The sequence below is a fragment of the Pelophylax lessonae genome, assembly GCF_965119305.1.
Source record: "Pelophylax lessonae genome assembly, chromosome: 1".
Lineage (NCBI taxonomy): Eukaryota > Metazoa > Chordata > Amphibia > Anura > Ranidae > Pelophylax > Pelophylax lessonae.
This window is the reverse complement of record NC_138768.1, coordinates 230,944,764-230,959,603: the sequence shown is the minus strand read 5'-3', so window position 1 is coordinate 230,959,603 and position 14,840 is coordinate 230,944,764. Positions and strand designations below refer to the sequence as shown.

General features: G+C 49.0%; 1 protein-coding gene across 2 annotated transcripts in view; it reads left to right on the top strand.

Moving 5' to 3' along the window:
* The first annotated feature begins 6,482 nt into the window (after positions 1–6,482).
* The window catches only part of DIABLO (diablo IAP-binding mitochondrial protein), a 52,650-nt gene continuing 44,292 nt past the window's right edge, over positions 6,483–14,840 (top strand). For both annotated transcript variants that reach the window (XM_082251546.1, XM_082251545.1), the window contains exon 1: positions 6,483–6,566. In XM_082251546.1, coding sequence (XP_082107672.1) covers positions 6,517–6,566 — 50 coding nt within the window. In that variant the 5' untranslated portion in view covers positions 6,483–6,516. The remainder of the gene's footprint in view (positions 6,567–14,840) is intronic.

The following is a 14,840-nucleotide window of genomic DNA, read 5'->3' as shown; positions in this document are numbered from 1 at the left end:
CTGCATTGGAGGCATGCACGCTGATCTCTGCATTGGGGACATGTATCACTGCATTGGAGGCACCCACGCTGACCTCTGCATTGGGGACATGTATACTGGTCACTGCATTGGGGGCATGTATACTGGTCACTGCATTGGGTGCATGTATACTGGTCACTGCATTGGAGGCATGTATGCTGGTCACTGCATTGGAGGCACGCACGCTGATCTCTGCATTGGGGACATGTATACTGGTCACTGCATTGGGGGCATGTATTCTGGTCACTGCATTGGGGGCATGTACGCTGGTCACTGCATTGGGGGCATGTACGCTGATCTCTGCATTGGGGGCAATTAACTGGTCACAACATTGGGGGCACGCACGCACGCTGATCTCTGCATTGGGGGCATCATGTATGCTGGTCACTACATTGGGGGCACGCACGCTGATCTCTGCATTGGGGGCACCATGTACGCTGGTCACTGCCTTGAAAGGGGGTCTGTACTGTGGGGTTTGTGTTTGGGGGTCTGTATTGTGGGGTTTGTGCTAGGGGGTCTGTACTGTTGGATTAGTGCTAGGGGGCCTGTACTGTGGGGTTTGTGCTAGGGGGTCTGTACTGTGGGGTTTGTGCTAGGGGGCCTGTACTGTGGGGTTTGTGCTAGGGGGTCTGTACTGTTGGATTAGTGCTAGGGGGCCTGTACTGTGGGGTTTGTGCTAGGGGGTCTGTACTGTGGGGTTTGTGCTAGGGGGCCTGTACTGTGGGGTTTCTGCTAGGGGGTCTGTACTGTGGGGTTTGTGCTAGGGGGCCTGTACTGTGGGGTTTGTGCTAGGGGGCCTGTACTGTGGGGTTTGTGCTTGGGGGTCTGTACTGTGGGGTTTGTGCTTGGGGGTCTGTACTGTGGGATTTGTGCTAGGGGGTCTGTACTGTGGGGTTTGTGCTTGGGGGTCTGTACTGTGGGATTAGTGCTAGGGGGCCTGTACTGTGGGGTTTGTGCTAGGGGGCCTGTACTGTGGAGTTTGTGCTAGGGGGTCTTTACTGTGGGGTTTGTGCTAGGGGGCCTGTACTGTGGGGTTAGTGCTAGGGGGTCTGTGCTGTTGGATTAGTGCTAGGGGGCCTGTACTGTGGGGTTTGTGCTAGGGGGTTTGTGCTTGAGGGGTTTGTGTGGGGTTTGTGCTTGAGGGGTTTATGTGGGGTTTGTGCTTGAGGGGTTTGTGCTAGGGGGCCTGTACTGTGGGGTTTGTGCCACTCTCAGTCAGTGTATCCCATAATAGGGTGTCTCTCACAGTATATCCCATAATAGGGCCCCTTCTCCCTATTATGGGATATACTAGTACTGAGAGACCCCTTAATATGTGATATATTGGGAGAATTTGTTCACGCAAGCAAAATACAGGGGACAAAATGGGTGGAGTCTATAAGGGTGGGGCTTCTGAGAAATGGGAGGGGTCAAAATGGAAGGGTGGGGTCTTGCGCCCCCCATCTTAAAACTTCACCAGCCGCCACTGTCACAGAGCACAGGTATATCTTTCCTTTGTATTGCAGGTCATTGGCCAGACCTAAACCATGCCCATTTTGTGTCTGTGTGCTCCAGGTTGGCTTCCATGGTAGCATTTGTTGTGGCAAAGCAGAGTGGGACTGGCTAAAGAGAGATTATTTTGTTGTAGTTGGCCAGCTTAAACCTGTATTCCAATATATGTGAAGGTGACCAAATTTTTTACAATTAAGTCCGGGGACATATTTTATTTTTTTTGGCAAATGGTAAACTATTTTATAAGCATATTTTCCTCAAAATATTTGTGCAGTGTATGTGGTATGTGTTTTTGACAGGTATCCACTTCCTCCTCCCCCCCCCAAAAGGTGCCAAATTTGCACTGGATGGGGGGGGGGGGGGGAATCAGATAAGCGGACCTTCCACTTATGGGTGGAACTCCACTTTAAGTCTAACTTGGGCATGTTTTTATCATTTTATAATAAACAGTTGGATTTTAACAGTACAGTGCATCACTTGGCATCTTAACGAGGCACTCCAGTCTCCCTGCAAAATAATTAAAAGTAGGCAGCTACAAATGTTGTAGGTGCTGACTTTTAATGTAAGGACACTTACCTGTCCAAGGATATATCATTATCCTTATCGGAACAGATTACTCAATCCTCTTTGGGTCCAGGCACCGGCATCTTGACTAAGGGAAACCACCAACAAAGTCTTGTGGCTTCACTGCTGGTTTCCCATTGCGCATGTGCGAGTCGTGCTACGATTTGAGAAATAGTCCCGCAGTCTTCCCCAGAAGGCTGCGAGGGAAAAGGGGGCGGGAGATCTAATGTTCAGGTCACAAGTGCGTAAGAGGGAGTGGGGGTACCTGTCAAAACCAGGTACCCGTTCCCCCCAAAAAGTGCCAAATGTGGCAGAGGAGGGGGAGATGATGTAAATAAGCGGATCTTCTCCTTTAAGGGGAAGTTCTGCTTTAAAGTCCCATATTTGTAGGAAATTATTTTGGGCCATAAGAGATTTTAGGGATGTTGGTGAATATATCCAGACAATCTTGGCATTAGACATATACAATCATTTTGGTCTAAGATGTTTCAAATCCAAAGTAAACCTGTATAACAATAAAACATTCCTTTCATTGGCAGGTTGATCCAAAAACATCAGTACATGATGAGCCCCTGACCCAGGACAAGCATGCAGATCAGGACATCTGACTTCACTTGCTGTATGATTGTTGTGGGTCAGGAAGTCAGAGGAACAAAGATCCAGCATTTTCAGATGGGGATCACTCTTGGGTGACCAGATGTCCCCGGTTTCCAGGGACAGTCCCCAGACTGAGGACACTGTCCCCGGAACCAGTCTGTCCCTGGGCATACCAATGGGGGGGAGGGGGTGGGGCGTTCCGCCTCATATGGCACACATTGGGGGGGGGGGGGAGTCAGGCCAGCGTTGCCCCCTGTGTCAGCTTTAATTTGATTCCCTGGGCACCCACCATCACCCAAAGTCTCTCCTCCTGGATTGGCTCCTTTGATAGACAGCACACTTGTCCAATGCCGGGGGACATGTGCTGTCTTCATGGGCGGGAGCCGATCCAGGAGGTGGGGCTTCCTTGACGCTGGGTGCCCGGCAATTCAAATTAAAGCTGACACAGTGGGCGATCCTGGCCTGTGTGATGATCCGGCTGGCTCTCCTGTTCTCTCTGATCCCCTGCACTGGTGAGGCTGCATTGCTGGGCACTGGTGAGGCTGCATTGCTGGGCACTGGTGAGGCTGCATTTCTGGGAACTGGTGAGGCTGCATTGCTGGGAACTGGTGAGGCTGCATTGCTGGGAACTGGCAAGACTGCATTGCTGGGCACTGGTGAGACTGCATTGCTGGGCACTTATGAGGCTGCATTGCTGGGCACTGGTGAGGCTGCATTGCTGGGCACTGCTCAGGCTGCATTGCAGGGCATTGGTGAGACTGCATTGCTGGGCACTGGTCAAGCTGCATTGCTAGGCACTGGTGAGACTGCATTGTTGGGCACTGGTCAGGCTGCATTGCTGGCCACTGGTGAGGCTGCATTGCTGGCCACTGGTGAGGCTGCATTGCTGGGACGTGGAGAGGCTGCATTGCTGGGCACTCGTGAGGCTGCATTGCCGGGCACTGGTGAGGCTGCATTGCTGGGCGCTGGTGAGGCTGCATTGCTGGGCGCTGATCAGGCTGCATTGGATGATGGGCACTGGTCAGGCTGTATTGGATGGGCACTGGTGAGGCTGCATTGGATGGGCACTGGTGAGGCTGCATAGATGGGAACTGGTCAGGCTGCATTGGATGGGCACTGGTCAGGCTGCATTGCTGGGCACTGTTCAGGCTACACTGGATGGGCATTTGTCAGGCTGCTTTGCTAGGCACTGGTCAAGCTGCATTGGATGGGCACTGGTAGGTAAGGCTGCATTGGATGGGCACTGGTAAGGCTGCATTGGATGGGCAATGGTGAGGCTGCATTGCTGACCACTGGTGAGGCTGCATAGATGGGCACTAGTCAGGCTGCATTGCTGGGCAATGGTCAGGCTGCATATATATGGGCACAGCTGAGCCTTGCATTCTTTATGTAGCACACTCCTGTGCCCAGCATTCTTTATGTAGCACACTCCTGTGCCCTGCATTCTTTATATAGTACACTCCTAAGCCCTGCATTCTTTATCCTGAGCCCTGGATTCTTTATGTAGCGAGCTCCTTAGCCCTGCAATCTTCACGTAGTGCGCTCCTTAGTCCTGCATTTTTTTGTAGTACACTCCTTAGCCCTGCATTCTTTATGTAGCGTGCTCCTTAGCCCTGCATTCTTTATGTAGTGCACTCCTTAGCCCTGCATTCTTTATGTAGCACACTCCTGAGCCCTGCATTCTCTATGTAGTGCACTCCTGAGCCCTGAATTCTTTATGTAGCGTGCTCCTTAGCCCTGCATTCTTTATGTAGTGTACTCCTGAGCCCTGCATTCTTTATGTAGCGCACTACTGAGCTCTGCATTCTTTATATAGAGTACTCCTGAGCCCTGCATTATTCATGTAGCCAACTCCTTAGCCCTGCATTCTTTATGTAGTGCACTCCTGAGCCCTGCATTCTTTATGTAGCTCACTCCTTAGCCCTGCATTCTTTATGTAGCGTACTCCTGAGCCCTGAATTCTTTATATAGCGTACTCCTGAGCCCTGAATTCTTTATGTAGCGCACCCTGAGCCCTGCATTCTTTATGTAGCGCACTCCTGAGCCCTGCATTCTTTATGTAGCGCGCTCCTTAGCCCTGCATTCTTTATATAGTGCATTCCTGAGCCCTGCATTCTTTATGAAGTGCACTCCTGAGCCCTGCATTCTTTATGTAGCGCACTCCTGAGCCCTGCATTCTTTATGTAGCGGGCTCCTGAGCCCTGCATTCTTTATGTAGCATGCTCCTGAGCCCTGCGTTCTTTATGCAGCGCGCTCCTGAGCCCTGCATTCTTTATGTAGCACGCTTCTGAGGCCTGCATTCTTTATGTAGCATGATCCTGAGCCCTGCATTCTTTATGAAGCGCACTCCTGAGCCCTGCATTCTTTATGTAGCGGGCTCCTGAGCCCTGCATTCTTTATGTAACGTGCTCCTGAGCCCTGCATTCTTAATGCAGCACGCTCCTGAGCCCTGCATTCTTTATGTAGTGCACTCCTTAGCCCTGCATTCTTTATGTAGCACACTCCTGAGCCCTGCTTTCTTTATGTAGTGCACTCCTGAGCCCTGCATTCTTTATGTAGTGCACACCTGAGCCCTGCATTCTTTATGTAGCATGCTCCTTAGCCCTGCATTCTTTATATAGCGTACTCCTGAGCCCTGCATTCTTTATGTAGCGCACTCCTGAGCCCTGCATTCTTTATATAGAGTACTCCTGAGCCCTGCATTCTTCATGTAGCGCACTCCTGAGCCCTCCATTCTTTATGTAGCGCACTCCTGAGCCCTGCATTCTTTATGTAGCGCACTCCTTAGCCCTGCATTCTTTATATAGCGTACTCCTGAGCCCTGAATTATTTATATATCGCACTCCTGAGCCCTGCATTCTTTATGTAGCGCGCTCCTTAGCCCTGCATTCTTTATATAGTGCATTCCTGAGCCCTGCATTCTTTATGAAGCGCACTCCTGAGCCCTGCATTCTTTATGTAGCGCGCTACTGAGCCCTGCATTATTTATGCAGCGCGCTCCTTAGCCCAGCATTCTTTATGTAGCACACTCCTGAGCCCTGCATTCTTTATGTAGCGCGCTCCTGACCCCTGAATTCTTTATGTAGCATGCTCCTGAGCCCTGCATTCTTTATGTAGCGCGCTCTTGAGCCCTGCATTCTTTATGTGGCATGCTCCTGAGCCCTGCATTCTTTATGTAGCACACTCCTGAGTGCTCCTGAGCACTGCATTCTTTATGAAGCGCACTCCTGAGCCCTGCATTCTTTATGTAGCGGGCTCCTGAGCCCTGCATTCTTTATGTAACGTGCTCCTGAGCCCTGCATTCTTAATGCAGCACGGTCCTGAGCCCTGCATTCTTTATGTAGCGTGCTCCTTAGCCCTGCATTCTTTATATAGCGTACTCCTGAGCCCTGCATTCTTTATGTAGCGCACTCCTGAGCCCTGCATTCTTTATGTAGCGTGCTCCTTAGCCCTGTGTTCTTTATGTAGCGTGCTCCTTAGCCCTGCATTCTTTATATAGCGTACTCCTGAGCCCTGCATTCTTTATGTAAAAATATGTCCCCGGATTTCATTTTAAAAATCTGGTCACCTTAGGTCACAGTATATTACACCTTTTACTGAAAAACAAAACAACACACACGTTTTATGGGAGGGTATATTGTTGTGAATAACTGATAGCCGCTCTTATTACTATTCCCTTCATGAGAACACAAGGGGAGAATTCTTTCAGCTTGGCTCCATAATGTAACCAGCGCCTGTACTATGTCCTATGCAATATCTCCTTTCCCCGGCAGAGGGCAGCAGACTTCGGGAGGACTTCTACTTCCTGTACAGGCTAGTACGTCACATCCGGCTGCCACCTGTAAGATGGCGTCTCTCAGTAGGCGGACTGTGTGGAATGTCTTTCGCCTCCTAAGGTATACAGACAGTGTGTGGTAATGCATTACAGAGCGATATCATCTTTATCTGGACCGGACCGGGGCTGCCGGGACATGTCCTTGTTCCAGGTGGTCCTGGCAGGGCAGAGAGCTTCCTGTGTGAGTTGTTTCAGGAAGTAGGAGTGTGTTGGGGGTTTTCTGTGAGCTGTGTGATAGGACAGGGGACACCATGGCTTGTGTGTTACAGACTGACACTGTCCAGCTGCTGTATTTATCACACAGGTGTTGTGTGACACGTAGTCAGTCATTGTTTGGAGGAGGCTGACCTGTCACACTGGCTTGGCTAATGACTAGGAGCACACAGTGATGTCACAGGTACCATGTGATCCTCCCAGACACCTGTGGAGGGGAGGGAAGTGATCAGTGTACACCACTGTTGTCTGATCTAGCTGAAATCAGCCAGGCAAAGGTAAGGGGTACCATACACCTTGTTCTAATCTGACTGTACATTCTCTATACAATCAGATCTACATAAACTATGTATTCCGAGGACCTGTCCAGTCTGTCAGGCCCTTTCACTACATGCCTAATGGTTGATCTAAAGTAGGTTGTACAATCAGGTTGTTACATGTTTGGTAAGCTTTAGATCTATCAACAACAATGTAGTGCAACGGCCTGCCTGATAAGATACAGACTGATTGGACCCTAGGGCCCCATATTACATAGCGTTGGTGAATCTAAAGTTAAATGATAACTCCACGTTCGTGGGGGGGAAAAAAAGCAAATAAAGAAAAAATAATCTAGCATATACTATTGTGACACAAGTCATACTGTAATCGAATATTATTAAAAATGACTTTTTCCTTTTTAATCTGCAGTGTTGTAATTTTCTGAAACTGCAATGCAATATGGCTACCCGGAGATGTCTGTGCACAGAATGTGTACTGACCACACCCCAGAAACATAATTTCCTGCTTGTGTGATTGGCTCATTGATTTTTTCCCAGAAGTCTGCACTAAGACACAAGTCAGATTTTAGGCATCCCCTGCAACAAAAATGTATTTTTTGGTTAGACACTCCCAGTAGGAACATGTCTAAAGGGATGCAGACCCAGCAGATTTCCTCATTAGAGCCCTGCAGCTGATTTTCTTTTTTTCTAAATATAATCTTTATTTAGGAGTAGCAAAAAACCAAGGTAATGATAACAATTTTTTATCAAAACAGTTTTGTGATAGCGTAAAGGGGAGCTTGGGGGGGGGGGGGGGAAGAAATATGGGTTAGGTGTATTAGAAAAAACACGTCCTTGTTCAGCATATCAGTATCTTATGGGTTCATCAACCAGAAATATAAACCAATTACATTGCAGATCTGTCCCTCCGGCCCCCGATTAAGGGGGGGGGGGTCGCGTCAAGGCCTCCATCATACCTCCTCTGACCAAGTCACATCTGGTGACAAGGAGGACCAGATCAGCCTTCATATGCAGTTCCCCGACAGGGACCTTTCCTACAGTAGGGTATCAAAACATATCAATCTAGTAATACATGAACAATCAGGGGGGGGGGAGATGAAAGGAAAAGGGGGGGGGGAAAAAAGGGGGGTGTGTGTGAAAAGGGGACATGAAGAGTATGGCATGTACCTTTGCTTTCATTATGAAGTTATTACCAATCGCTCACACCTATGACCATCACCTCAGTGCCAGGATGAAAGATGAGACAACCCTTCAGAGACTAGGATACAGTCCCTTGTTCATGACACTCCCTGAGTGAGGGTTCTGCCAGCTCCAGTATTGCTATGTCCAAACTGGATGAGGTAGATGTAGGGTCATGGATATGCTCTATCCACAGAGCCCAGATGCTAGCACAGCGTTCTCTTGTGCCCCTGCCTATCGCCACCCATCCTCTGCCTCTCTTATCTCCTGTACCTTCCACACTCACTCCTCCTGACTAGGGACCTGAGACATCTTCCAGTGAACTGGAAGTAATTGTTTGCCTGCATTCAGTAGGTGAGGCAAGGCACTCCTCTTATATTGGCTAACTGGTTTTGGGGGAATGTGAAGGAGAAAGTGGAGCGGGGAGAAAGAGATATCCAAGCCTAGGATTTCTTTTTTCTGGTTTCTAATGTCCTCCCAAAAGGGCCTGACCCCTGGGTATTCCCACCATAGGTGTATCATTGTACCCCATTGACCATACCCTCTCCAGCAACGGCCAGAGATGGAGTAGATCCAAGTCAGGCACCCGATATCAGCGAGTCAATATCTTATTTGTTTCTTGCTTTCTAGAGTCAATGGAGCTAGAATGTGTGAGGTGGTATAGGTGAGACAGCTGTGCCTCAGAGAACTCCATCCCAAGATCCCCTCCCACTCGCAAATATAAATCGGTTTAGCAGTGCTCAGCAGCTGGTATAATTCAGAGATCATGTGTGGGACTGGTTTGTCGGCAATGAAAAGGGTCTCAAAGGGTTTGAGCGTGGTTTCTCTGATAGTGCTGCCCCGTGTGGCAAATGTCGGAGCTGCGTGTGTCGCCAAAAGTCCATGGGAAAGCTACCATTCTCCAGCCGTCCTCTGCCCATTTCCCAAAAAAGCCTACCTTCTCCCTGGGGGGAACCAGTAGAAACCTCCAAGCAGTGCCATGGGGGGGGGGGGGCAAGGAATATCAACCGTTGATCCCATCCCACCCCTGAGACGTTAGGGGTGAGGTAGTATCTGACAGTCCCCTATGTTCCTTCGGTAACCATGGCTCATAAGCTAGGTTTCTACCTGCCATCCACTTTTCTAGGGAGACCCTCATCTTGGACTTAGTGTGGAGGCCCCCCGCCCTCTTTGTGCGTTTCAGCACCCGCATCGCTATCCAAGGTCTCCATGCCATTCCAGATGAACCTGGTCATTAGACTAGCTATGGGCGATTAAAAAAGAGGCGGATAAAGGTACCGGTAACATCTGTAGGTAAAAGAGCACCCACAGAAAAATACTCTTAAGAACACTCACCCGTCCCAACCAGGTAAATGCAATTTTCGACCAGCTGTTCAGGTCCCCCTTTATCATGTCCAGTAAGATGTCTAGTAAGGTGGGATAGTCACTATTATACAACGTTTCAAAGCGGTCAGTCAGCTGGATACTAAAGTACTTAATAGAAGATTTGGCCCAAGCAAAGGGTAGCGCCATTTGTAGGCTGTTGGCTACTGACAGGGGGAGTACTATGGGTAGGATCTTGGATTTAGAGTAGGCAATTTTAAAATTAGAAAGTGTGCCAAATAGTTGTAATTATTTCATGAGGTTCGGCAACGAGGTTAGAAGTTTCCGTCAGATGGATAAAACACATCATCTGCATAAGCCGATAGCTCATGCTCTTTGTTTCCTACTCGCAGTCCCTTAATATCCGGGTTTGCACGTATAGTTCGTAGCAGAGGTTCCGAAACAAGTGCGAAAAGAAGGGGCGATAGGGGGCATCCCTGCCTCGTGCCATTCCTGATTGGGAATCTGGAGGAGAGGAGGCCATTCACCCTGACCTGAGCACTAGGGGTCAAGTACAAGGCCATGATCCAAGTCATCATGCGGGAGCTAAAACCTAAAGTCTCCAGTACTGTCTGCAGATATGACCAGTTTACATGGTCAAATGGCTTTTCGGCATCCGTGGAGAGGATGAGGTAGGGACCATTGTTGGGACTGGTACGGGCCCAATGTATAAGGTGCACAGCTCTAAGAGAATTATCTTGCGCTTTGTGACCTGTGTTAAATCCCAGTCTGATCAGGGTGTACAATTTGTGGTATGAGATGTTTTAGTCGATTCGCCAAGATTTTTGCAAGAATTTTCACGTCTATGTTCAACAATGAAATTGGGCGGTACCTTTGAATCAAGGTCGGGTCTTTGCCTTCTTTCGGGTTTACCGTAATGTGGGCTAACAGGACCTCCAGAGGGTATTTGGGTACCTTTTTTAGTAAGAGAATTAAAATATCTACACATAGGGCCAAGTAGTAGGGGAAGAAAGGTGGCATAGTAGGCTTTCGTATACCCGTCTGGGCCCGGGCTCTTGCCGCTGGGAAGAAATCGCACCATCACTTCAATTTCAGAGCAAGCGACCAGGGATTCCGGAGTTGTCCAACATGTCCAGACAGAGTAGGGATGCTGGAGGCAGCTAAAGAGCCACAAATAGCAGTCTGAGCCTCTGGCGACTGAGTAGTGTCCAATGAGTATAGCTCCTCATAATAGTCACAGAATAGCGAAGCAACTTTAACGGACTGGAAGACCATCCCTCCAGTGGAAGACCGCAGTTTGTGGACATAAGTCTGTGTGCGACGCCTCTGTAGGGCCCTAGCAAGCATCATCCCACATTTCTTACCATGCTCGTAATACTTATGAGAAAGGTAATGGATTTGCCTGCAAACTTTACAGTCCAATAGGCCTGAAAAAGGTCTCTCAGCGACACCAACTGCTATAGGGTCTCTGGTTCGTTGTGATGTTTGTGCCTAAGCTCAGCCTTTTGGAGGGCGTTCAGCACCCTTTGGAAATCCGCCTGTCGCTCCTTCTTGCATCTGGCCCCCTGCAATATCAGTTTGCCTCCTATGACTGCCTTGTGTCCCTCCCAGACCATCCCCTTGTCCACGTCGTCAGCGGAGTTTTCCTTTAAAATAAAGCGTGAGACCCTTGCCGCCGCCACCACCACAGGATCGTCTAGGAGATTTTCATTCAGCCTGTAGGACCAGGAGCGGTGGTTACCTTGTAATAGGGTAAAGGTAGAAGAGACTGGTGCGTGGTCAGAGATGGTGATGTTCTCTATGGACGATGCCTGCTCAAGGGCAGGTTGGTCAACCAGCAGGAGGTCTATGCGGGTGTAGACATTATGAGTTTTCGAATAATAGCTAAAGTCCCTGTCAGAGGGGTGGAGTAGCCCCCAGCTATCTAACAGATGATGAGATTGGAGTGTTTTACAGAAGTTTTTAAGAAAGGCATACGAGTGAGTGGGGTGGTTATGGGAGACATCCAGCAAGGAGTCCAGTCTAACATTGAAGTCTCCCCTGAAAATCTGAAGGCCCTCCCTGAATTCTGCTAAACGCTCTAGGGTTGCGTCTAGGAATGTGAGCTGATTAGTATTAGGGGCGTATATCGTTGCAAAGGTATATACCCTCTCAGCTAGTTTCCCCTTCAGGAAGACATACCTACCCGAGGGGTCCACCAAATGCTCCGTGGGCTGGAAGGGGCAAGTCTTGTGAATGGCTATGGCTGTGCCTTTGGATTTGGAAACAGGAGACGTACTAAGGAACCACTGCTTGTATAAATGAGTGGGGAGTTTGGGGGGTAGACTGTAGTGTGAAATGAGTCTCTTGTAGGAACACTACCTGAGCTCCTAACCCTTTTAGTTCTATCCACAACTTACTACGTTTGTTCAGAGAGACCCCGTACGTTATAAGGAATTACCTTAAAAGACGCCATGACAATCGAGGTGATTTATGAGCATCCAGGTGCATCGATGATCACGGTGTGAGCGATGAGAAGAGTAGCGTGCCAAGGGTGTTGTAGATCTACAAGAAAAAGGGGGGGGGGTAGGGAAAGAGAATAAACAGAACAAGAGACGACCAAGCAAATAAACCAAAAGAAACTAGAGAGAGTGTAGTAGGTCAGACCAGGCAAGGCTTAACCAGCATGGTGCCTCAAGTTGTAACAAATCAAGTACAAGGAACTCCCCTATTACAGGGAAGGCCCCAGCACCCAACCTAAAGACTCATAAGTGATCAATTTCACTAGTGGAAAGGCCTATTGGGGCAACATTGACCATCACAGAGGAGATAAGGGGTCCACTTTCTGCCCATCACTTCAGGGAGGCGTGATGTAATGGACGGGGGGTACTAATGTCCGTGGATCCTTTCACTAAGCCATAGAGAGAAACTAGGGAAATATGTCAGAAACTGAGTATTCCAGCGGGACTCTGGTGGTAACATCTAGGGTTGTTCTGCCGAGCCCAGTAACGTCTTTCTCTGGTAGGTCTCATTAGGCAGCGTCACTCTCTGGGAGTAGATGGGCCAGGGGATGGGCCAGACGTCTAGCACTTACGGCCGCTGGAGCGGCCCTTGACTCTCACAGGAAGCCACGGTTGAGAAGCGGAGAGAGTAGGGAGGTCCAGTGATCCTCTCCAATCTGGAAAGTCAACCTCTAGATCCAAGGAAGAGAGACAGCGTGGCAAATCATCCTTGTTTCGTAGTATGATTTGTCTGTTTTCTTTGGTCACTTGCAGGCTAAAGGGGAAACCTCAGCGATAACTGAGACCAGCTTCTTTAATAGCGGCTAGCAGGGGGCGCAGAGCTCTACGTTGCATAAGGGTGCGCCTGGATAGGCCTTGGTAAAAGAACAATTGTTCTCCATCAAACTCAAAGTATAGTTTGTTCTGCATTTTTTTGCATTATGCGGTCTTTCATAGTGTATTTATGTAGCTTACAGATTATATCTCTGGGGTTGTCTTGGTCCTGAGATGGGAGGTCTAAAGGCCCGTACACACGTACCGATTGTCGGCCGTAAATATTTGGCCAACGTCCGATCGGCTGATTGTCGGCTTGTTAGTATGATGCTTCCGACAACCGACTGACTTTTCGGCCAAATAAAATCTGGTCTGCATGCTATAAAATTTGTTGGCCGTCACCAGAACGGCCGATTGTTCGTCAGTCAGTACAGATTTCGGCCAACAAAAGTCAGATGAGCAAGACTGGGCATGCTCAGAGAAGAAAAAAGACACGGAAAGTAAACCAGAACATGACATCACTTCTGCAGTTGGTTGTTGTTGGCCGACAAAATTCGTTTGCAGTCTTGAGCACTTTTCAACCAACATTTTAGATTTTGTTCATCTGCTCCTGATGAAGTGGCGATTCGGGCCACGAAACGCGTAGAGCTCATGATGTTCTTAATCCTACTACTTGGAATCCCTATTTGCGATACTATGTATACTCCTTAATACTCCATCATATATGGAATCCCACTCTGTTGATCTCTATGAATTGGACCATGGGACTACTTATTTGCTTTTCTATTATGTAACAATTTTTGTAAAACATTGTATATGTCATTTGAACTATATGTACCAATAAACATGCCGATTGTTCTCTGCCAGCCTGGTCACGCCTCTCACTCAGTCCCAACCTCCCCTTTCCTTCACTTTTCAACCAACACGACAGCACTGGACAAAAGATGGCCGATCGTTCGGCCGACAATCGGTGCGTGTGTACGGGGCTTAAGAACTCTGTGTGTCCTGTCAATTTCCACAGGGGCAGTATCTGGAAGTCCCAGTATTTCTCTGAATATGTTGACCAGTGTAGGGACGATATCTCTGGGAGCTGTGCCCTCCGGAAGTCCAAATGCGAATAATCGCTTTTCTGCTGCGGTTCTCGAGATCATCTATTTTTGATCCTGTGCAGTGTATCTATCCTGCAACATGGATAAATGGGGAATAACTTCATCAACACGTTGTTCAAGTGTGTCCACTCTGCTCTTTATCTAAGCAGTGTCTGCCTGCAGCTGTGCAGTATCTTGTGTAAATGCTTTTTCCATTCTGGCTGTAAAACATTCAAGATCTTCCCTGGTGGGGAGGGACCAAATATGGCGTTTTATGTCATCACCCCCTAATAAATCTATAATGTCATTGCGTTGATCCTGGGAGGACATATTGCCTGGGGAAACAGGCTGTGCTGAGTCACTCACCGACTGAGGCGAGGGGATCGGAGATGTCCCTGCTTCAGGGCGCGGGGCCACATGGCTTTGTGTGGCCCCCAGCTCTGGGTCCATCTTGGGGCCTCCTCCCCCTTTCCCTCCGGCTTTCAGGGAAGAAGTTAGCCTGGGAGCTCTGATGTTTCTGTTCCATCGTCGGCGGCTGAGAGGATGTGCGCCGCCTCTGGGACATGGTGTGAGTCGCTGGGGATCTATCCAGGTAAAAATTACCCCTGTTCTGGCTGCTGTAGGCTGTGATGAGAGCGGAGCTGTGGAGTCATGTCCTCACTCCTGCATAGCTTGGACACGCCCACCCCATGCAGCTGACTGATAATTATGAAACCACTCCTCATTAGACTCACTCCGCACAGAGGAACAAACAGTGAGGCTGTGGCCCACAATATGCTCACTGTGGCTGACTCGGCTCTTAGTCCGGTCTTCACCATTGCCCTGGCGTTGCAAACACTGACCGAGTGGGCTAAACTTTTATTCCGTGACCTGGAGGGGGAGCAGCTCCCCCCCCTGCCTTTGGTGAACTGGCAGGCCAGTTGGTCCAGGGATTGCAGTTTATCTGTGATGCATCTTTGAATGTGGCTCCCCTGATCTCCAGACAGACTGTTTTCGGCAG